At 44.4% G+C, this 22,998-nt stretch overlaps 1 protein-coding gene across 1 annotated transcript; it reads left to right on the top strand.

The window, feature by feature from the left end:
• The first annotated feature begins 1,179 nt into the window (after positions 1 to 1,179).
• WLS (Wnt ligand secretion mediator) lies at positions 1,180 to 22,664 on the top strand. Its single transcript, XM_073643868.1, has 12 exons — positions 1,180 to 1,409; positions 10,300 to 10,575; positions 12,896 to 13,020; positions 13,984 to 14,145; positions 15,506 to 15,642; positions 15,726 to 15,894; positions 16,127 to 16,224; positions 16,579 to 16,642; positions 18,694 to 18,837; positions 19,572 to 19,655; positions 20,744 to 20,897; positions 22,488 to 22,664. Exons 1-12 carry the CDS (start codon positions 1,304 to 1,306, stop codon positions 22,595 to 22,597), a joined length of 1,629 nt encoding a protein of 542 aa, XP_073499969.1. The 5' UTR covers positions 1,180 to 1,303; the 3' UTR covers positions 22,598 to 22,664.
• The last annotated feature ends 334 nt before the right edge of the window (positions 22,665 to 22,998 follow it).

The raw sequence follows: 22,998 nt of genomic DNA, 5'->3' as shown, positions 1-22,998 counted from the left end.
AGGCTTGGAGTTTTCCTGCTGTAAGAGAAATGAAACTGTGGATATATTTCCTACATGAATATTTGTCACCTTTCAAATATATTCCATTATATATTGTACTGATGCTGAAGTGACTATTGTATTATAATTCAGAGCTTCACTCATCATACATTACTGATCCTGAGTTACATCCTGTATTATACTCCAGAGCTGCACTCACTATTCTGCTGGTGCAGTCACGGTGTACATACATTACATTACTGATCCTGAGTTACATCCTGTATTATACTCCAGAGCTGCACTCACTATTCTGCTGGTGCAGTCACTGTGTACATACATTACATTACTGATCCTGAGTTACATCCTGTATTATACTCCAGAGCTGCACTCACTATTCTGCTGGTGCAGTCACTGTGTACATACATTACTGACCCTGAGTTACATCCTGTATTATACTCCAGAGCTGCACTCACTATTCTGCTGGTGCAGTCACTGTGTACACACATTACATTACTGATCCTGAGTTACATCCTGTATTATACTCCAGAGCTGCACTCACTATTCTGCTGGTGCAGTCACTGTGTACATACATTACATTACTGACCCTGAGTTACATCCTGTATTATACTCCAGAGCTGCACTCACTATTCTGCTGGTGCAGTCACTGTGTACACACATTACATTACTGATCCTGAGTTACATCCTGTATTATACTCCAGAGCTGCACTCACTATTCTGCTGGTGCAGTCACTGTGTACATACATTAATAATAATAATCTTTTCATTTATATAGCGCCAACATATTCCGCAGCGCTTTACAATTCACACAATTTACAGACATTATGGGCACTGTCCCCATTGGGGCTCACAATCTAGATTCCCTATCAGTATGTCTTTGGAGGAAACCGGAGAACCCAGAGGAAACCCACAGAGAGCATACAAACTCCTTGCAGATGGTGTCCTTGGTGGGATTTGAACCCAGGACCCCAGTGCTAACCACTGAGCCACCTTGCTGCATATGTTTCTTTTTCCTGTTTGTAAACTGTTCTTTATCTCACTGTGCTGGTCAGTATCTATATGTAGTGTGCATTAGATGTAGTGTAGAGGAGTGGGTGCAGGACATTAGGGCAGCAGAGGAGAGGCTGCAGGTCACCGGTCTGGTCACTGTGGGGCAGTGCAGCTGCAGCAGCAGAGCAGGCAGGGGAGGTGCAGAGCCCCGTCACGTGACCTGGAGGCTGCGGCAGCTTCGGCTGATAAATCTGGAGGCTGCAGAGCGCTGTGTGCGAGTCCGGGCACCCCAGGAATTGACACGCTGAGAGCAGCCATGGCGGGGGCCATCATCGAGAACATGAGCACCAAGAAGCTCTGCCTGATGGGGGGCATACTGTTCGTCTTCCAAGTGCTGGCTTTCCTGGTCGGGGGTCTGATCGGTGAGTTCTACGCTGCAAAACTTTTCTCCTTGTGTCTGCAGCCTCCGTGCTCCCTCCATGCATCCCAGTCTTCCTCCCCGGGGGTCCCCGGTCCTGAGCCGCTTATTTTATTCCTGTTCCCGCTGGTTCTGATCTATTACTGGGGTGCAGAAGTTTCTGGGCGCACCATCCCCAACTATTCCTCGGTCGCAAAGGGGTTAATGTACTTGGTCAAACTTCGGACACTTTCTAAACTTGAAGCGGTTAACCCAAATAGTTAATTTTGGATTTTATAGGGGACAAAGTGCCCCCCATCCGCCTCTTCCTCTACTCCCCCCACCCTCCAAACTCCTCCCTGATCAGCCATTGTTAAGATTTACACCCCAGGAAGAGAGGTCCCAGCGGAATCCTCCACCTTGTGGGGTCTGGACTTTATAGAGGGGTCTTCCTGCACTTGTCACCTAGATTACATTGTATCTTTCTTTTGTTTTTTCTTTCTCCCTGGTGGAGATTTTAGCACATGCCATGTTTTACTTTTACTATTTACATTTTCTTTAAGACTTTTCATAAATATTTAAAAATAGCAATTGATCAGAAGAAAAAATCCGGTTCCTAACTTGTTTGTTTTTTTTCTTTTTTTTTTCTTTTAAAGACAACTATCTGTCTAAGCATAGAAGTATTGTGATAATGGGAGAGTTTCACAATTTTTGAAAACCAGTTCAATAAATGTTATGACCGATTGAAAAAAAGATTTCACTTTGTTGAACTTTGCTCGGATCCTCTGAAAAAATATGCAAATTTCTGCTAACATGGGAGAATCACAGGCTCTAACCAGACATTCTGAGCGAACACCATTACATTTTTTTTTTTTCTTTTAACTTCCTAATTGTCATCCTCCATTATCAGGGTAAATAGTGTCCTCCCAGCTTCTTCTCAAGGAGAATACTATCATTTACTGCACTTTACACAGGAAGCCCATTCTCTGCACTCCATAAGTTTTATGTGAAATCAGGAGATTACTTAGCTTGTCCCTGAGGCCAGACATGGATCACGGGAAAAAAAAAGTCTTCCTCCCAACTTTGTAGCTTCAACTTATTTCAAACGGCCTTATGCCAGGTTCAGATTGTGTCTTTGTGTGAAGTTAAAGCTTCCTGACAGAGGTGCAGAGGCCGGAGCATTCCTGCGTTCAGTTGCGAAATCTACATGTGAAGAATATTTCATTTCTATTTATTTTTTTAACTTTTAGTTTTTTGCTACACTGTCTTTGATAAGGACTCAGTAACTTTCCTTTTGGGTCTCATGCACATGGTTTTATTATGGATTAATGTTGAACTGATCCATAATATACCCATTCATTGCTTCGTTCTTGCATCGTGACTATACATTATTATTATTATTATTATTATTATTATTATTATTATTATTATTATTATTATTATTATTATTATTATTATTATTATTATTATTATTAATAAATATATATATATATATATATATATATATATATATATATATATATATATATATATATATATATATAATATATTTTTTTCCCCTGGAAGCTTGCATCCCTTATTATGTAAAAGCTCTGTTTTATAGCAAAGGAATAAAGTGCATTTGGTAGCGCCCAGGTCTATAGTACAGATGCATAGGGACTGCTGTGCAAATAGCAATGTTGTACAGAGCAGCATTAACCATTTGCTATAACAAATCGGGGTGAAGTATCTGGTGTATATGACTGTGCCGCCATAATATTATCTAGTAATGTAAACAATCAGCCTGGATTTGGTTGCTGATCTTTAAAATGTACAACTATGAATCATGAAATGCCTTGATCTATAGGAATTTTCTATACACTTTTTTTTTTGGGGGGAGGGGGGAGTGAGCTAATGTGCTCCCTGCTGACCCTCTAGTTTCAGTACCATTCATGCTCCTCCTTTTGGTTAATCTTGATTTACTTTGACTCACAAATATAAAACTTTGTGCCAAAAACCTTGCATCCTTTGCATGAGCTAAATAGTGTCCGATATCAAAAGCAAAGACTGAGTGGTCTTGTGTTCTTTGATTTTTCTTCTTGCATCTGTTCTTTCTGGTTGGTTTACATCAATGGCAGTGGAGAGGAATTTGGCCTTGGGATTTTGGAAAGAGAACTCAGTTTGAGTCAGGACTGACCTTTTTTAAAAAAAGATGAGGGCAGAGGGACAGAATATATACTTGGTCAGGACTGTGTGGGTGCTGGACATCTGGGGCTGCTTCCAGGATGAAATGTTAGAAAATTCCAGCTATCACCTTTCCAGAAAAAATCCTAAAGAATAAATTGAAGAGGCTCCCAATTCAGATGAAGCCCCATTCACAGCCTGCAGCAGGAAACAATTCTTTTCCCAGAGTGGAGTTTTGTTATATAATAATAATAATAATAATATTAATTAATTTTTATTTATATAGCGCCAACATATTCCGCAGCACTTTACAATTAAGCGGGGACATGTACAAACAATAAATTCAATACAAGGTGAGACAGTGAACAGTTACATCAGGAGTGAGGTCCCTGCTCGCAAGCTTACATTCTACAAGGAAATGGGGGGACACAATAGGTGGAAAGTGCTTGTTTTTTCAGGTCAGGCAATTATAATAAGTCGGGATTATCATATAAAGCTGTATGATCCGGTCATCAGCCTGTATGTTAAAGTGCAATACTCAATTACCGAGTGCAGTTATCGTGTGCATGGAGGGTGTAGAAACAGATGAACCATAGGGGGCAGATTCTGAGTAGTATTCAGGAGGGATCAGGGGAAAGTTAGTTTACTGGGTATTTGGGATGGTAGGCTTGTTTAAAGAGATGGGTTTTTAAAGCGCGCTTGAAGACATCGGGGCTAGGCATCAATCGGATCGTCTGGGGTAGAGCATTCCAGAGAACTGGCGCAGCACGAGAGTAGTCTTGGAGACGGAGGTGCGAGGTTCGGATTATGGGGGATGTTAGCCTTGGGTCATTTGTGGAACGGAGGGCACGTGTAGGACGATAGACTGAGAGGAGATATAAGGTGGTGCAGACCTGTGGAGAGCTTTGTGGGTGAGAGCGATGAGTTTATGTTGGACCCTGTAGTGAATGGGCAACCAGTGTAATGACTGGCACAAGGTGGAGGCATCGGTGAAGCGGCTGGACAGAAATACGACCCTGGCTGCCGCATTCAGGACAGATTGGAGAGGGGAAATTTTGGTAAGAGGGAGACCGATCAGAAGAGAGTTGCAGTAGTCCAGACGAGAGTGAATAAGAGCGACAGTAAGAGTTTTAGCAGTTTCCAAAGTGAGAAAAGATCTGATTCTGGAGATGTTTTTAAGATGCAGGTGACAGGAGCGAGTGAGTGATCGGATATAGGGAGTAAAGGAAAGGTTAGTGTCGAATATGACCCCAAGGCAGCGGGCTTGCTGCTTGGGAGTTATGGTTGACCCCTCCAAGGTAATTTCGATGTTAGGTAGAGTTCGGTTAGTAGATGGGGGGGGAAACACAAGAAGTTCAGTTTTGGAGAGATTCAGTTTGAGATAGAGGGAGGACATGATGCTAGACACAGCAGACAAACAATATATGGTCTCTCGCTCTGGAGGATAAGACCTGACCTGTATTGGGCTCTGTTCACATGACAAGTTATAAGATTGTCGCTGATTCAGTATAAAAAAAAATCCAGTTGCTTGTTTTTTTTTTTCACCTCCTGAGGTGGCGCTGCATGGAAATTGTAGGTTCCAGCTGATCAGAGTAGATGCCTTGTTCAGTAAACTCTGTATAACTAGTGCCATCTATTGCGATTTCCTGTGTGATTATTGCCCAGAAACCTCAACAGTCTCTTAAGTGATTCACGTCCCCCCCCCCCCCCTCCATGTCCAGACGTGTTGTGACTTTTATAACTCATCCCTCATGTATTTTCCCATGGATCTTGCATTTTGTGCCATTAGATCAGAGGAACCTTTCTCCCTTTTGATGTGCGGAGGTTCCAGCTTCTTGAGGAATGCTCTTTTATGTGGAGCGAGGAGGCGCTGACCTGTTTCCTGGGCCGGGTGCACAAGTTACGACCTGCACCTCGCTGATCCCTGATCTGTGCAGGAGCTTTAATATCTGCAGAACCACAAAGGATGAGATTGTGCCATTAATGTACCAGAATAAAGTGTCTGATCGCTGGAGAGCCGGCCTTACCGCACTTCATGAAAGTTTGTTATAACTCTGCTCTAACGAAGTAAAATGATTATAAATTGCACCTTTTTTTTTTTTATATAAAAGGTGCTAAAATCTGTGTGCCGCCTACTCCAAATCTGCTTAGAAGGATCATGTAAGCTGAGCTCTAGGATGCTGTATGTAGGGCTGATTTAGGAGGTTACCGTCAGGGAGAAACGGCAACATTGAAACCCTATTGTCGTGCTGCAACATCACATCAAATGATTCCTTAGTGTCACATTGTCTCCTGCTGAGTCACAAATGTTTCATATATATATATATATATATATATATATATATATATATATATATATATATATATATATATATATATATATATATATATATATATATATATATATATATATATATATATATATATATATATATATATATATATAATTTTCCCTTCTGCATAATCACAGTTCTAAAATTGTTGCATGATGGCAAGTTGTGTAACCTTTCTGAGAATTATTATCGCCATGTACCCATAGCCTAAAGTGAGGTTTTATAAAATCGAGGGCCCAAGGTAAGGCTACGGTGCGAAGAAAACAAAACAAAAAACTGCAAACGGGGTGCCTTTGTTTTACCTGGTATGGCCGCATGCCTGGGGATTACTTGTTAAAGGTCAGACCCCACTGAGGTTCATGATTGTGTAAAGGAAGCAACATCCCTTTAAGAAACTCTGTGTGAGAATCCTGCACACAGCAGCCCGAATCTCTGCTTTCTGAATGGTGTACATCAGATAGAAGTCGGATAAACCCTCCAATTTCACTGTGGACAGCCGACTGTCTCGTGTGTATGGACTGATTTCCTGATTCTCCCTCACTGCAAAGGGCAACTAGATGGGGCATGTTGAAATTCAACATGCCCAATCTTTCCCTAACCCTCTTCCTGCAGATAAAGTTACTATTACATTCTTGTGTTCTTAATGGGGAGAAGGAAATCTGCCTCTGCCAGTCTCTCTTGCTTGAGAACCCAACATTGTTGGGAAGAAACTTGTGCCCCCCTCATTATATTTGATGGCTTTGTGTCCTCTTTATGGCCAGGCTTCATCTATTTCACCTCCTGATACATCCCTTATTACTGTAAAGATCCTTTTTGCCGAATGCTCATTCTCTACTATTGGCCCATGTAAAGTTCCCGGTGTAGAGGGGTTGGTAAACGAGCGCTCGTTAGCGGTATCCCCGCTCTGTAAGTGATCTGGACATGTTTATTTTTCCCATCCCGCTGCTTGGTGTAATGAACCGTTGCCCATTGTGCTGGGCCGAGCCGCATGCACACAGGAGGGGGTAATTGAGCATAAAGCGGACTGGACGGATGATTCTCACCATATCTGTGCACTTGACATCCAGCAATTAATTGGTGCGGACAATAAATGACTAGGACTCTGACAAGACCTTGTTTTTAGTGCCAGCCCCGGAGCGCTCGTCTATTAAACGTGTCCTGACTGTATTCTGATCTGAACAGTTGGGGAAAATCTGTAATTTGTCACATCAATAAAGTATGAAAGTTTCAGCTCTGTGCTGATCTGCCATTAATCACCCATATATATGTTTTTAATTAAGAAATTTATATATTCAAGCAAAACTACCACCCCCGTTTTCGCTTTACCTGGCATGGTGGCCTCCAAAAGTATTCTCTGGCCCCCGGCAGTGTCAAGGTAAATGTCATTTTGCAGCCTTTACAAAATAATTTTACTTTTACCGAAACCCTAGATTCCTTCTTCATTGCCCCCACAACATATGAAGCCAACAAAAGTGCTCCCTAAACACTGTATGATGACCCCACAGTGAATTCCTCCACATGCACAGTATGACGACCCTACTGTACCCCACCTCAACTCCCCCGGCAAAGTATGGTGACCCCCCACACAGTATAACTGCCTGCATACATTATAATGACCCCCCCCACATAGCCTTCCAGATATTATAATGCCCCCCCCCATAGGGTATGATGCACTCTCCCCCCATAGCCCTCCGTACGGTATGATGCACTCCACAATGTACTCACTGACTTTAAAATAAATACTCTCCTCCTCATTCCCCCGCTGCTCCGTTCTCTGCAGAGACCGTTCTAAAGCGCCACACATCTCAGCGCAGAGGGCGCCATGTAGTGACATCATCACGCCCGCTGCGCTGAGACGTCAGACACCGAGGAGGAAGCTTCACCTGACGTTCCCTCTTTTATTACTTTCAACTGTATCTGCAACCAAGAGGCCAATACAGTTGAACATGCGATGATGGCCGAGTGACCTGCCGCCATTGGAACGCCACTGTTGCTGTGGCATGCTGGCACTTATAGTGCTCAAGCTGCAGTTAACCATTGAGTGCAGTCTGTCCCTCTCTCTATTAACTTTTTTTTTTTTTCTTTTCCTCCCTCTGATCAAATCGTGTTCCCAGGTCATTGCTCACGGGCAGAAGCATGAGGGGTTATTAAATGTTGCAATTACATGAAATAAAAGTTCATTGTATTTTATATCCATAGAAGAGAATATTAATGTAAAAAGAAAATCTTTTTTTTCATGAGGCCAGTGGGTCATTAAACCTTTACTACTTAGTTGGACAGAACTCCAAAACCCTAATGTTGTAATTAAGTTGCATGTCTGCACCAGGGTATTGCAGCTCTATATTGGGGGCAGGGACAGTTTGATAGATCTCATGCCCACCAGTGTTTCATCGGAGGACATGGCCCATGTCAGCGATCTGGGTTCTTCCGTTCCCAGGAGACTTTCATCCATCAGAAAACCTTTTAGCACTTGTGCCGCCTCCATTGGACCCCAGCAAAGTGTTTGTTTTATATCAGTCATTTAACACCAGAGCCATAAAAGTGCAGGCAACTCTTTTTATTGTGTTGTATACAGCTCTAAAATATATAGAACGCCCCACATCCTTCCATCCTGCGATAGGATTGCATGAAGTTTTTGTCCCCTTTCACCCTTTCTCGGAGTGCTGGGCGACACGACCTTCCGGCACTTTTCTCCATTAATGTTCTATAGGGTTGCATTAACTATCATTTTCCAATTTTCCCCCACTCATAAGAAGGGCAGACGGGACCAACATCGACTATCCTCCAATGGCCCTATGGTAGGTTTGCTTTCGAGCTGTGTGCTGGGCGTCCTAACTATCAAATTGCCATTGTTTTTTTTTTTTTGTTTTTTTTTGCGAATCTGATGGTCAAAGGGGTTTATGCAAACTGAGGGGCTTTTCTATAGGGAGGGATTAAATTTGGGATCAGTAACTTTGGGAGATGCGGTTACCATTGTTTAAACACGTAATATTCTGGATAATTCAATATCCAAAAGATCGTGTCCATTGTGCTTAGCTGTCATTGCATCTAAAGAGGTTGTACAGGATTAGAGAGAGGGGGAAAAAAAAAAACTTCTCAGAACAGCGCCCCACCTGTGCACAGGTTGTATGTGGTATTGCAGACCCAGACAGTTTAGATGAGCTGTAATATCAGACACAACCCATAGGCGGATGTGGGGTAGCTTCTGAAATAAAGAACAGGGGAAAAACATGGCTACTTTATCACCTTTCCTGATTTCTCGCGCCCTCCCCCCCCCCAGCCCTTGTGGGACTATTGTCTCATCAAGAGATCAGCAATCTCCTGCAAAGCTGTTAATCCTGGGACCTATGTAGGAAATGTGGGACCCCCAACACTGAAGGTCACTCTACGACACTGGGGTATTCAACATCCGTAATTGGCACCTACCTCCATGGTGTGATGCTTCTTTAATGCCGTCTATAATGGCATCTCTCTTGTCTGCTTTTTACATGGCCATTAAAGGGATGATCCCACCACTAATTTTCCTACCAAAAGGCCTGGAATGCTGTTAAGTCTTTTTGATTTTAAATTAAAAAAAAAAAAAAAATGTTTCTAATAAATACATACATTTGTAGTAATACATTGGTTTGCTAACTCTGGCCAGAACCTTTTCTTCTGGCAGCTGCCAATATAATTCTTAACAAGCGGGTAGACAGCCATTTCTACTGTCTCCTCCGTGGACGGAGGGTCCCTATGCACAGCGAGGTCTCTGCAGAGAGTGAGCGCTTGGCTCATTAGGTGGACGTGCTCATTACTATAAACTGTGAACACCAGGTGGCGCCATGCGATATAAGTAGGGTTGGGGCCAGATGGCAACTTTTGGCCATGACACAAGTTGCACAGCCAAAGATCGCGTTGCGCAGGTCAATGAGCGGCTGCATTGCGACCATGAGGGCATTGATAGGCACATATAATAAAAAAAAAAAAAAGTCAGATCCAGTTGGATATTATTTTTTATTTTTTTCACCTCTTGTCTTGCTTGCTCCATGTATCTGCATTAAGCCACAGCCCCACTATCAGTATTAGTTCAGTATTTTTTTTCTCCGGAGCGGGAGCCAAAACCAGGTGAGGAACAATCAGAGAAAAGGTAGAATAGAAACAAGTCACCAATTCTGCATTTATCACCCACTCCTGGTTTTGGCTCCCACTCCTGAGAAAATATACTGATAGTGGGGCCGTGGCCTTATGCTGCAATTAGCATTTACACAGCGCAATCTTTGGCCACGTCACCGGTCATGGCCAAAGTTGCCATCTGTCTCCAGCCTAAATGTTGCAGCTCTTCACTGGACCTTTTTCTTCTTCATGATGTAACCAGTTGATCTAATATTTAATTATCAGCACGACCCCTTTTTTTCTAATCCCTTATTTTGCTCTTTCCAGCTCCAAAGCCGACGACCTCTGCCGACTTCCTAGCTGTAAAGTGTGTCGATATACGGAAAGGTAATCACGGCGCCCCCAAGTGGCTGATTCCATGGGGAAGGGATCGCTGTGCCAGCCTCCGAGGCTTTGAGGAGGCGGCCAGTCGGCTTATCCAAGCCAACGACATCGTGTTCTCGGTGCACATTCCCTTCCAAGGCCAAGAGATGAGTCCCTGGTTCCAGTTCATGCTCATCATCCTGCAGCTGGACATCGCCTTCAAGCTGAATAATTACATCGGTGAGTGCTGGTGGGGGATGTGGCCGTCTATTGGCCTCCGTGTGCCCTCCCCGCCTGGTGCTGGTGGGGGATGTGGCCGTCTATTGGCCTCCGTGCGCCCTCCCCGCCTGGTGCTGGCGGGGGATGTGGCCGTCTATTGGCCTCCGTGCGCCCTCCCCGCCTGGTGCTGGCGGGGGATGTGGCCGTCTATTGGCCTCCGTGCGCCCTCCCCGCCTGGTGCTGGCGGGGGATGTGGCCGTCTATTGGCCTCCGTGCGCCCTCCCCGCCTGGTGCTGGCGGGGGATGTGGCCGTCTATTGGCCTCCGTGCGCCCTCCCCGCCTGGTGCTGGCGGGGGATGTGGCCGTCTATTGGCCTCCGTGCGCCCTCCCCGCCTGGTGCTGGCGGGGGATGTGGCCGTCTATTGGCCTCCGTGCGCCCTCCCCGCCTGGTGCTGGCGGGGGATGTGGCCGTCTATTGGCCTCCGTGCGCCCTCCCCGCCTGGTGCTGGCGGGGGATGTGGCCGTCTATTGGCCTCCGTGCGCCCTCCCCGCCTGGTGCTGGCGGGGGATGTGGCCGTCTATTGGCCTCCGTGCGCCCTCCCCGCCTGGTGCTGGCGGGGGATGTGGCCGTCTATTGGCCTCCGTGCGCCCTCCCCGCCTGGTGCTGGCGGGGGATGTGGCCGTCTATTGGCCTCCGTGCGCCCTCCCCGCCTGGTGCTGGCGGGGGATGTGGCCGTCTATTGGCCTCCGTGCGCCCTCCCCGCCTGGTGCTGGCGGGGGATGTGGCCGTCTATTGGCCTCCGTGCGCCCTCCCCGCCTGGTGCTGGCGGGGGATGTGGCCGTCTATTGGCCTCCGTGCGCCCTCCCCGCCTGGTGCTGGCGGGGGATGTGGCCGTCTATTGGCCTCCGTGCGCCCTCCCCGGCTTTTGCTGCCAACCGTCAGTTATAAAAGTGTAACAGTGCCAACCTCTAGGCATGACCCCGTATCCAGTATATGTGACTGGCGCACCCTTTGGTACTTGCAAACCCAGACCTCCATAGTCCCTAGCATGTGTCACACTGCCTTGCCGCTAGCTATGTCTCCAGGAAATACTGGCTTCCATTACCGATCCCACAAAGTATCTTGCCCAACATTTCCTGGCTCCTATCTGGCAAACTTGCATCATGGTGGATTCCTGCATTGCTTCCTAACTGGGTAGATGAGAAGTCTGGGTAAGCTGGGCGATGAGCCCTGAACTGTAATGTGCTTCTTAAGGGGGTTGTTTAACTAAGAATGAGGGTATTTGGGCATCGTAGAGGGTCTGATTTCTGCCCCCCCCCTGTATGAGCTGGAACAGATGGATGGACTAGATTTAAAATGTAGCGGTATATGGTGACCACCGTCCTTGTGATTAAGGACTAGTGTCCTGGCCTGACACTGCTTACCCCAGTGTTGTATTTGCCAGGGGGGGGCTCTGTGCAGAAGTGTGTGACTCCGGTTGATCTGCGCAGGGGCCACATTTTTAAATGGGTTTTTTTAATATTAGATAACCCTTTTAAGGTGAACCCAGCTTATTGCTTCCGTGCTGTCCTTGCACACGACACCGGTCTGCTCTGCTCACTATAGAGAAATAGTTGAGCTTTTCTGAGTCTGATATTACATTGATCGGAGAGAATTCACTTCCATTTCCTGGACACTCCAGACTTTTCCATATCTTTCTCTACAGATTAGACGGGTGGTGGTGCCATAGTATGGGAATCTTTCCCTGCCAGTAAGAGTTCAGTTTCTTTAGTCACTTGTGGCTCCCGCCTCCGTCCCGCATTGTTAGGCGGCCACGATTAGAGAAGTAACCTCTTTAAATAGCACGCCGCCTCATCTGCAGTGACTGATTCACTAAATGCAGAGTCTGAGTTATTCTGGATAAACGCCAAAAACAACACGAGATTTATGAGCTGTTCCCTGAACTCCGCAAACAGAATCCCAAACCTTTCAACCGATATCGGAATGTTCTGCGACTTGCTGTCTTCAAGATCCCTGCTTGCTGTCAATGGATGGGAACTTGGTTATCACCAGAGGTGCACACCGGGCCTTGCTGACTACTCACAGCTGAGGGTTTGTTAAAATTATAGCCGGCCTGGCCGATCATATGTGACTTTCAGAAGCTGGACTCGTGTTCTCCTCTCTGGTTGATACATTGTTGCACATTATCAAGACAGATGTGATTTACACTGGATACAATTACAACAACCTGCGAAAAGTATCGAGCCTCTGATTGTCGGAGAATGGTCCCATTCACTGACCACTACCACAGATCTTGTGGCTTTAATAAATTTACAGAATTTTTTTTTTTTCTGCTTTTAGAGGATAATGCGATGGTGACTCTTGACGTGGTGATGGCGTACCGGGATGAGTTAAATGATCCGTGGACGGAGCTGGCACGTTCTGTAGAGCAGCGGAAACTCCAGTGCGCCTTTCATGCCCCTAAGGTGATAAATTCTGGGGTCTGTAGGGTGTGGATTGGACCTTATTAATTTAAGGCAGGGAGCGTCCTCTGTACCTTAGTCTGTAGGGTGAGTAACACCCGAATGTAGGATCAGACTGCTGTATAGGACCTCGAAATGGTAAGAGAAAAAAACGGCAATTCTGGCATTTTTATATTATATTTAAATTAATAATAAACTGTCAAAATGCCAGAATTTTTGTTTTTGTCTTACTTTTTTCTTTTCCCTCTTACCATTTTGGGCTCCTATACAGTAGTCTGCTCCTGCATTCACGTGTTACTCCACTCCCTCTGGAGTAACACTATATTATATAATACATCTTTTAATTTGTTCCCTTTGGGGACTGGACCCTGCAGTCACTTGATCACCTATCCAAAACACTGTCACAGACCACTTTGCCAGTAGATGTCGCTGAGGACTTGAATGGCCTTTGCTTTATGATCAGTAAAAGTTCACCCTATTGTCCTGAGAATAGAGGCGCTGCGTCCTCCTCGCATTGTCTCCTGGCCACCCGGCTGTGCATCTCCCTGTTCTCATGAATGGGGCTAAGCTGCAATTCCGCTGTTGACTATATGATAGAGAAGAATGTTGAGGGAATAATCTACTTTTGTTTCCCATCTTATTTTTATTTTTTTTTTTCAAATGAATTTGATCAATAATAAAAAAAAAAAAAAAAAAAGTTGCAAAAGTGCACACACCCTATTTATGTACTGCAATATTGTATGCCCCAAGTGACTGCAACCTGGGGTCAATAGTTTGCAGTCAACTGTAGAGTAAATTAAGATAAACTTTAGGTTTGTCATTTTAAAGCGGTGGTCTCTAGTAGATGTGGAACTACAACTCCCAGCATTTACTGACAACCAGAGAGTTTAAGGGCATGTTGGGAGTTGTAGTTTCTCCATAGTGGCATACTGGGTTTGACGTGACGCCATTCCTTCTCTCATCCAGACCGCGGACAATCAGGGCCGTTCCTACGAGTGTGACGTCCTTCCGCTCATCGAGTTGGGCAGCGTGGCACATAAATACTACCTGGTGAACATCAGACTTCCCGTTAATGATCAGAAGAAAATTAATGTGGGCATCGGAGAGATTAACGACCTGCACTTGGTGGTGAGAAATCCTTTTATTATTCCAAATGAATTCTGATAGAAGCTTTTAAAGGATAATTAGACTGAAAAAAATGAGCAGCTTCTTCCCACATGATTCATTCCGTTCAGCATAAAGATCCTTTTATAGATGAGCGATCATCTCTCCTGCCATGTGGTGTTCCATAGAGGATGCAAATAATTCATAAAGTCTTGTCCATAGAGGGCGCTGTTGTCTGTGCTGTAATAACTTCCCAGTAGAGGGCGCTGTTCTGTGTTTGCTATCTATGTGATCTATTTCTTATGTTCACTTATATAGTACTGACATATTCCACAGCTCACAAAGGGATTGGCAGACAGAAATGCAGAAAAGTCTCAGGTTGGAAGGCGATAGTCTGATGCAATGGAAAAACACAACTGGTTCCACAAATGTCTATTTAAAGGGGGTGTCCCACCATAAAATATCATATTGTATGGGTTAAAAAAAATATATCAATGAACACTAGGTGGCGCCATCCATGTCAGTAGATGTCAATTTTCACTGGATAACTGTAGCCTGTGACTGCTGGAAGTTGTAGTTCCACAGCAGCTGCTGTATCAGTTGTTGACCCCCTTCCAGGGACTTTACCTTTTTTGCATGACAAAAAATGCAAGAAAAAAACTACATCAAACTCATGGCAAAACTTTGTGTAAATGTTCTCCCACAAAATGTGTTTGACTTGATCGCTTCAAGTTCGGAGCGATTTCCATGAGTAATAGTCTTTAAAAAAAAATTAAAACGTTAAATGTATTTCTCCCCCACCCAAAACTTTGTCGGGGGGTGAAGCATCACCAAAATTGGGGGTATGGAGAAGGGAGTGATGCGCTCTGTTGAAATCAATAGAAAGTTCATTCAAAGAATATTTGAAACTTTAGTACTTTAATTTTTCTATATAATGAATGTATTATAGCATGTTTTAGTGCAAATTCGCTTTGACATACAAGGGTAATATCAACATTTTAAATACTTTTGCGTAATCTTTCTATTGATTTTCAATGGGAAATTAACTTCTCCTAAAAATACAGATTGTCCAAAATGAAACCAATGTAGAGCACAAAAGGAAGCTCTCTCCAGCCCTTGGATATAATTGGCTGGTGGATAGGTGCACTTTTCTTGAATGGTAACCTACCCTTTATCTTTAGGGGTATTCTGAAATTTATAGTTAACCCCCATCCTATAGATATGGGATAGTTTCATGATCGCTGGGGGTCTGACCCCTTGGTACCCTCACCAATCTCTTCAAAACACCAGTTCTTGAGTCCTGGGGGTCCCGGTCTTTGTGCATTGCCTTAATTGTACCTGCTTTTATCAATTCCCACATATATAACCTTTCTCCTATGTCCAGACCATCTTCCAGAACGGAGGCTTCACGAAGGTGTGGTTTGCTATGAAGACGTTCCTGACCCCGAGCATTCTGATCATCATGATCTGGTACTGGAGGAGGATCACCATGATGACCAGAGCCCCGGTCCTGCTGGAGAAGTAAGGTCCTTTGCATTGCTGTCGGCTTCTATGGTGCCTGTGGATGTTCCTGGAGGAGTCCTAACTTGTGTTCGCTCCCACAGAATTATCTTTGCACTCGGCATCTCCATGACCTTCATTAACCTTCCCGTTGAATGGTTCTCCATTGGATTTAACTGGACCTGGATGCTACTGTTCGGAGATATCCGCCAAGGCCTTTTCTATGTGATGCTCCTGTCGTTCTGGATCATCTTCTGTGGGGAACATATGATGGTACGGGTCACTGTCCCAGGGTCTGCTTCCCTTATGGTGGGTGTATGACACTGGGGGCCTGAGTCACTATTGCATTTGCAAAATAGAGCGTTTTTTTATTTTTTCTTTCCAAATTCATGAACTGGGTACACTAGTTTTGATGCATTTGGCTCAGTCAGTGACACGAGGGAATTTATTATTATTTTTTTTTTTTATCAATTTCAATGTTGAATTGGACTCCGTGTGTCTTTAGGACCAGTCTGAAAGGAATCGCATCTCTGTCTACTGGAAGCAAGTCGTCCCCATCGCTTTTGGCTCCTGCTGTCTCTTCATATTTGATATGTGTGAAAGGTAAAGGGTCATATTCTGCATCTCAATTCTTAAATTTGCACATTATTATTATTTGTCCTAAACCAAAACTTCTGAAAGTTTGCAGTTTTCACTCTTGACGAATAGTCTGACACTCCTTGTTCTACAGAGATCACGTCGCATCATTCCATCAGGAAGGATTTTAATGACTCCTTTATGTAGAATCCAGCATTCACAATAGGTGATGTCACAGCTCACCTCCTCCTCCTCCTCCTGTACAATGTCCTATGCCCACAACACTCTCGCATCAGAGTAATTGAGGAGTCTCCAGACAATTGTTTTATTAACATCTGTTACAATTTTTAGTTCTAGTTGTTTGTCGCTTTCTTCCCTCAGGGGGGTGCAGCTAAAGAATCCATTTTACAGCATATGGACCACAGATGTAGGCGCAGAACTTGCTGTATCCTTTACATCGTTTTGCTAAGAAGACCCCCAATACTGCATGTAACATCCCCTTTAACCCCCAATCTTTCAGAGTTCCATTAAAGGGATTGTCCAGGACTACAATACTGACAGTGACGGACAAGCCCTTTAAGACTAACCACATCTACTATGCACCTCGTGAGAGCACATGGTTGTCAGAGCGCCCCCTGCTTGTGAGGACTCTGCCATCAGGTATTGCATGGCTGCCATCTCTGGGTATGTGGCTCCTCGGGCACGTTTATCCAGATCACCTTTCCCACCTGAGCCCCTTGAACCTTGGCATTTGCCCAGATGTTTCTGGGTGCATCCATTGCCCAGGGGTCCTGTATTTTGTCCTTGAAATCCCTGTGTATAAAATTCCTGGATTTTTAAAGGGTTAAGAAAACCTTTCCACCAGGGGACTGCAGGCGTCGTGGATGCTCTTTGGCATCATGGATGCTCTCCGGAGCGGAGGAGAAGTGACAGGTCTCCAGCTCCATTCATACAAGTGTGAAAAATGTGTTAAATAATTGATTCCTGTTCATCTCACATGCAGAAGATGGATTTCATGTCAGGACATCGCAGAGAGGGGACGTGAGGATGAGGACGGGTGCAGGGGCTGGTTGTTGCAGACCTTGTATCTGCAAGAAGCCTCCATCAGATTTGCTGTCCCTGATTGTCAGCAGCTGTACCCACTCCCTCCAGGTCTGGCTGCCCTGTGGCTTTATAGTAAAGGATTATTCCCATCTTGGGCATTTATAGTTTGGCACAGGATATGCCATAAATGCCTCAGTTTCCTCAAGGGTCTTTATCTATTGGGAGATTGGGGTCTCTCCAATTCCGAGCCCGCTGGTCCTTAACTCCCGCACTCTGTATCTGTGACTTCATTGTTCTGCATTAACAAAATCCAATATCATGTTAGATAAGGGAATGTGTCAGTCCGATTTATATAAACGGGACATGCCGCTGTATAGTAATGCAAAAGTAAGCATACCCCTGGTGAAAACTGGCCATCGTACGGAGCAGAAAATGACCTGTATGACTGCGGTGCTGCAGCGGGACTGCTCACTGTCTATCCCACCCGGCATTGATTGCAGTCTCGCCTGGCATGTGAAGCTGTATTGGGACTGAGTGGACTGTGACTAGTTACCACTGCAGCATCGGCCACTTAACTGGCAGGGGTTGTTTGTGGCAGTTTTGTAGGCAAATGTGCCAGTTTTTGGAGAGGTAGTGTAGTGTGATGTGATAATGGGAATGAACCCCACCTCCTTCACCACCTCTCTCCATGACTGTTCATGACATGCCTCAGTCTCAGCCATTCTCAGATGTTGGAGCACAAGAGGTCTGCTAACAGTGGTGAATTTTGGCGGGTTTCCACGAGACCTGCAAATTCTTTTCAAGGGTCGATATTGACAATTTGCATATCTAATTTCCCATAGGAGCATACAAGGTGTTTAAGCTTCCTCATACTGGCATGCCAGACCTGGCATGTCATCCTCGACAAGACCTGGGAAGTTTTCAGATTCTTCAAAACCCTGGAAGCCTCCTCCTCCTCCTAGTTCTTTTTGCGAGCCTGCTGGAATTTCCCAGGATATTGGGTAGTAATACGGTATATTGTGATCCATGGTAACATGTCTCTGGTTTAGATTCATTAGACTAAATGATTCCGTTTAACTTTCAGCCAATCCTATTCCTGTGCTGCAGTTTTTATGGATCTCCTGGATGCATATAGGGTATGTGCACAAATTGAGTATTTTGTGTGCAGACTTTCTGCATTTCTTGGCAGGAAAATGCCGCCTTAAAAAAAAAAAAAAAAAAAAAAAAAAAAAAAAAAAAAAAAATGCGGGGGTTTTTTTTTTTTTTTTTTTTTTATATATAGATTTAAAGGGATATTGCTGATAATACATCTGGATTGAGTTGTAGATTTCAGTAGAACACGCTGTTTGCGCTCCAGACTTTCAAGTCTTGCCTTAGAGCACAGATGTCGGACTCATCACAGAATCCACAATTAGTCATTCACTAAACCTTTCCCTTAATGGACGTTCTCAGATGGCTTTCATTATAGTGGCTGGGATCTGCGCCTGTCTCTACTTCTTGTTCCTGTGTTTCATGGTTTATCAAGTCTTCAGGAACATCAGTGGGAAGCAGAGCAGCTTACCGGCAATGAGCAAGGCCCGCCGGCTGCATTATGAGGTGAGTGACGGACCCCGGGGTCAACGGAGGAGGGAAACTTTCTGCAAAGTCTGTGTCTCTGGAGTAACGAGCGTGCACTCGGAATATCTGAGACTGTGAATGCTACTTCTGTGGCTGGGTGCGATGCAAAAAATATCCTTAAATCACCTTAAGCCGGTCTTCTGGCCAATATGTGTTTGCTTTTGGGTGTGCAAAATTTGATCTGAACAATGGAGGATGTGTCTTGACAGTTTGAGCGAAAACCAAACTGTATGGAAAAAAAAAGTCCTCCTAACCCTTCTGCATAAATGGGAATCACATGACTGAAAATCAATATAGATACCCCTATATACCGTATGATGTCTTTTGCACTTTGTGGCACATCCCTGACTACTGCAGTGTACGGAGCGGTGCCAGTCCCGGTGCACCATGGTGTCCAATCAGCTGATTGTGGGGTGTAGGGAGTTGTAGCCTCACCAAACTAATACTAATAAGTTATCAATAGTTAAAGAATAATCTTTTAAGAATAAAAATTCATCTGAGCAGGTGCTAAAGGTGACCACCAAAAAATGGGCTATAAACTATCGTAAAATATCTGCCCGGAAGAACCAAACACTCGTCCCAGAACTCTCTTGTGGCTCGTGGGAAGGGATGGCTTTCATTTTTATTAGACTGAATCCTCCTATGGAAAATGTTTGTAGTTCTTTTTACTTTTTTTTTTTTTTTTTTTTTTTTTTGTTTTAATCTTTTTATAGGGACTGATTTTTAGGTTCAAGTTTCTCATGATCATCACTCTGGCCTGTGCCGCGCTCACCACTGTGTTCTTCATTACCACGCAGGTAAGTCAATTTCTGACTTTTATATATCAGGTTGTTCTTTTGGACCCTCCAAAAAAATAAATAAATAAATTCTGACTTGGAAAGCTGTACTTCATTAGGTTTTGGGTCACAGTCGAGGCGTCCTTGATATTTCAGAAAGGGGCCATGCTACTACCACTGACCATTATTTAAAAAAATAAAATAACACCCCCTAAAAGATGGAAGGGGGAGCGGCAATAGTAAAGGGTGAGGAGAAGGAAAATGTAATTTTTGCACAATAATTCAAATATTTGTCTCATAGGGTCCGGCAAACCTGATCATGCTTTATTTTGGGTACTGTAATGGGGTCAGACAACAGCCCTTATGATCAAATTCCAATAGATTGTTATTGTAGTATTGGGAATATTTGTCTCTTGCTTTTCTCAAATTAGAAGTAATCAACTGAGGACTGCAGGCTGCATGCAATGTTTCTGGTAGCAAGCATTCGCTGGGGAAGGGGGTGTAAAGACCCAATGTTACAGAAAACCTTACTTTTAAAGTAACCCTGTTGTGAACAGCTAAAAATCCACCACAAATCTCAGATGTGTATCCACCAAACCGTAATTCATGGGTCAGAAAGCTGCTGCCACAATTTTTGATGAATAAACAGCTGGGAAGGTTTTTCACCTGGCCCGCCTTGCTCTGATGTGCTCTCACTGGATTGAAGCCTACAGAAGCAGGGCTGTACGGTGGACCAGGTGAGCACAAATAAGCATTGCTAAAGCCTGGAGAAATCTCACAGCATACTACACGTAGAATTTCCAGGGCAAATTTGAGCGAATGTTGACTTCTAATTTCTGCAGATTCTCTCATCCTTAATGCTCCCCTTCCGTCCAGTCAGATGGAGCTGTATTCTCTGGATTGCTGGGGGTCCCAATGCTTGGACCCTTGGTGATCTGTAGGATATAACTATTCATATATCATGAAAGGGGTTAGAATGAAAAGTTTTTTCCAGAAGTGCATAGTTTGGTGGGTGTTGCTGGGGCTGTTAGTGCTCCTCTCTGTACTTCACCCCTTATTTGTGGACATTACTATTTCTATTGGAGTTGGGCTAACTGTTTTGTTTCCAGGTGTCTGAGGGTAACTGGAAATGGGGCGAGTACAACATTGAACTGAACAGCGCTTTCTTCACCGGTATCTATGGGATGTGGAACCTGTACGTGTTTGCGCTCATGTTCCTGTACGCCCCTTCACACAAAAACTATGGAGACGACCAGACCAATGGTAAGAGGTGCGGCATGATGCCACATGGGGGCTGATGCCCAACGGATAAATGGGAACATCGGAAAAATCTGCAGTCGGAGGTGTCTCCTTGTGGTGAATTGGTGTCTGCCCCACTGGTGGCCTGGCTGGCACAAGCTGTCATTCCATCGGTGGTCTGACAGGTGCCAGTTAAGTGTGACCCCCACCATAATGAAGAACTCTGACCTCAGTGTTACAGAAGCAACCAATCCACTGCACAGTGAGGTCCTATAGGGACATGAAATAAAGGGAATTATTTACCAAATGTAGGGAATTCATCAGGACAAGATGGTGATACATAATCTATTATCTCATCTATAGAATAATAAAAGGCAATCTACAGGATTATGTGGGCTGCCATCATGGCGGAGCTGTTGCTGTTTAGAGATCCGCATGACAGCAGCCACAAGAGCAATAGAGTGAATACGTTCGTGAAGGGAGTATTATGGGCATGCTCTGTGACCTTTATAGAGGTCTTTGTACGAGAGGAGGAGAAGGTGAGCTGTGATAACACAGGATCCACCATTCACAATAGGTGATGTCACAGCTCACCTCCTCCTCCTGTACAATGACTGATAACACCTCTCTATATACAGTAGATAACACAGGATCCACCATTCACAATAGGAAACCCTCAAAAGGAACCTGAAGACTCGCCTCTTCCGACAAGCCTACAACCTGCAGTAACCACCGCTCCACCACACCGCTGCACGACCTGCTCTACCCCCACCTACTGTATCCTCACCCATCCCTTGTAGATTGTGAGCCCTCGCGGGCAGGGTCCTCGCTCCGCCTGTACCAGTCACCGTCACATTGTGTTCAAGATTATTGTAATTGTTCTTGCTATGTATACCCCTTTTTCACATGTAAAGCGCCATGGAATAAATGGCGCAATAATAATAATAGGTGATGTCACAGCTCACCTCCTCCTCCTGTACAATGACTGATAACACCTCTCTATATACAGTAGATATATATATACTCTATATACAGTAGATGACACAGGATCCACCATTCACAATAGGTGTTGTCAGTCATTGTAGTCCTGACTGTGGTGATAATGAGACTGCTGAAGTGATGACTACAGAACGGGAACGATCAGTCTAGTAATAAGCTCAATGGCAAGAGTGAAAAGTGCACCTCTTTGTTTTTTACAGACGTGTGGAACAAAAAAAAAAAACCACATTCATGCCGTCTGAATGTTAAAATGAAAAGAACTTCTGCGGTTCTTTTACTCTCAGGACCGAGCCCATAATGTCCAGGGTGTTTTCTCATGGCATCTGCCCCAGTCCATACGCCCTATGTGGTGTGTGTTTGTTTTTTTTATGGAAGGGCGAGTGGAGTAAAGGATCATTCACATGAGCAGATGAGCGAGGGTACAGAGCTGTAGTGTGGGATGGGGCCGTCCATAGGTGCAAATTTACCAACTAGGGTGGGTGGAGGAAGCGGTCGCCTCATTAGCACCAAAGATCCATGACGATGCAAATATCCGCATTTCTGGGCCACTTTGACCAGTATCTGCTTCATGTTGATGGGCCGTGTTCTTCCAATATTCATACTCTCTATCTGCAGGTGGAGCCGCCGTGAGCAGCGCAGAGGAGCTTCAGCTGACAACGACCATAACACACGCGGATGGACCAACAGAACTATACCGGCTGGCTGGCAAAGAGGCCCAGGAGTAACCCTTTTATTCCCTTCTGGACGGGCTCGGTGTAGACTTTTTTTTTTTTTTTTTTTTTCAATATTCCACTATTAAAAGTTGCCTCCGATAGCCTTCCCTACATTTCTCCTATTTATAGCTGGATTTCTCTGTTAGAGAAACATTTTATTGTAATGTAGCCTTTTTTTTTATAAATATATTATATACAGATGGTGAAGAGTGCTCACTTACACTGGTGGATATACTTTTTTCTTTCTTTTTTTTTTTTTTTTTCCTTTTGCTGCAGATTTTGTCCATCGGGCCCCAGATTTGCGCTTTTTTTTTTTTTTTTTTTTTTACTGGAAACAATATTGACAATTTAAAGTGTATACTTCCTCGTGTTCATAAGCAATATCCAATAAGCAATAAAACATTTTCTTTTTG

This window comes from Phyllobates terribilis, unplaced genomic scaffold (genome assembly GCF_046119375.1).
Source record: "Phyllobates terribilis strain yellow unplaced genomic scaffold, ASM4611937v1 Scaffold_8__6_contigs__length_399053987, whole genome shotgun sequence".
Taxonomy (NCBI): Eukaryota; Metazoa; Chordata; class Amphibia; order Anura; family Dendrobatidae; genus Phyllobates; species Phyllobates terribilis.
Note: the sequence above shows the minus strand (reverse complement) of the source record. Positions and strands in the feature narration are given on the sequence as shown.

Bases quoted from the DNA above. Each gene is read 5' to 3' on its own strand.
- WLS (XM_073643868.1), top strand. From the start codon at position 1,304: ATGGCGGGGGCCATCATCGAGAACATGAGCACCAAGAAGCTCTGCCTG. The intron at 18,838-19,571 runs GTGAGTGACGGA...ATCTTTTTATAG, and splicing joins CCCGCCGGCTGCATTATGAG to GGACTGATTTTTAGGTTCAA. The intron at 19,656-20,743 runs GTAAGTCAATTT...TTTTGTTTCCAG, and splicing joins TGTTCTTCATTACCACGCAG to GTGTCTGAGGGTAACTGGAA.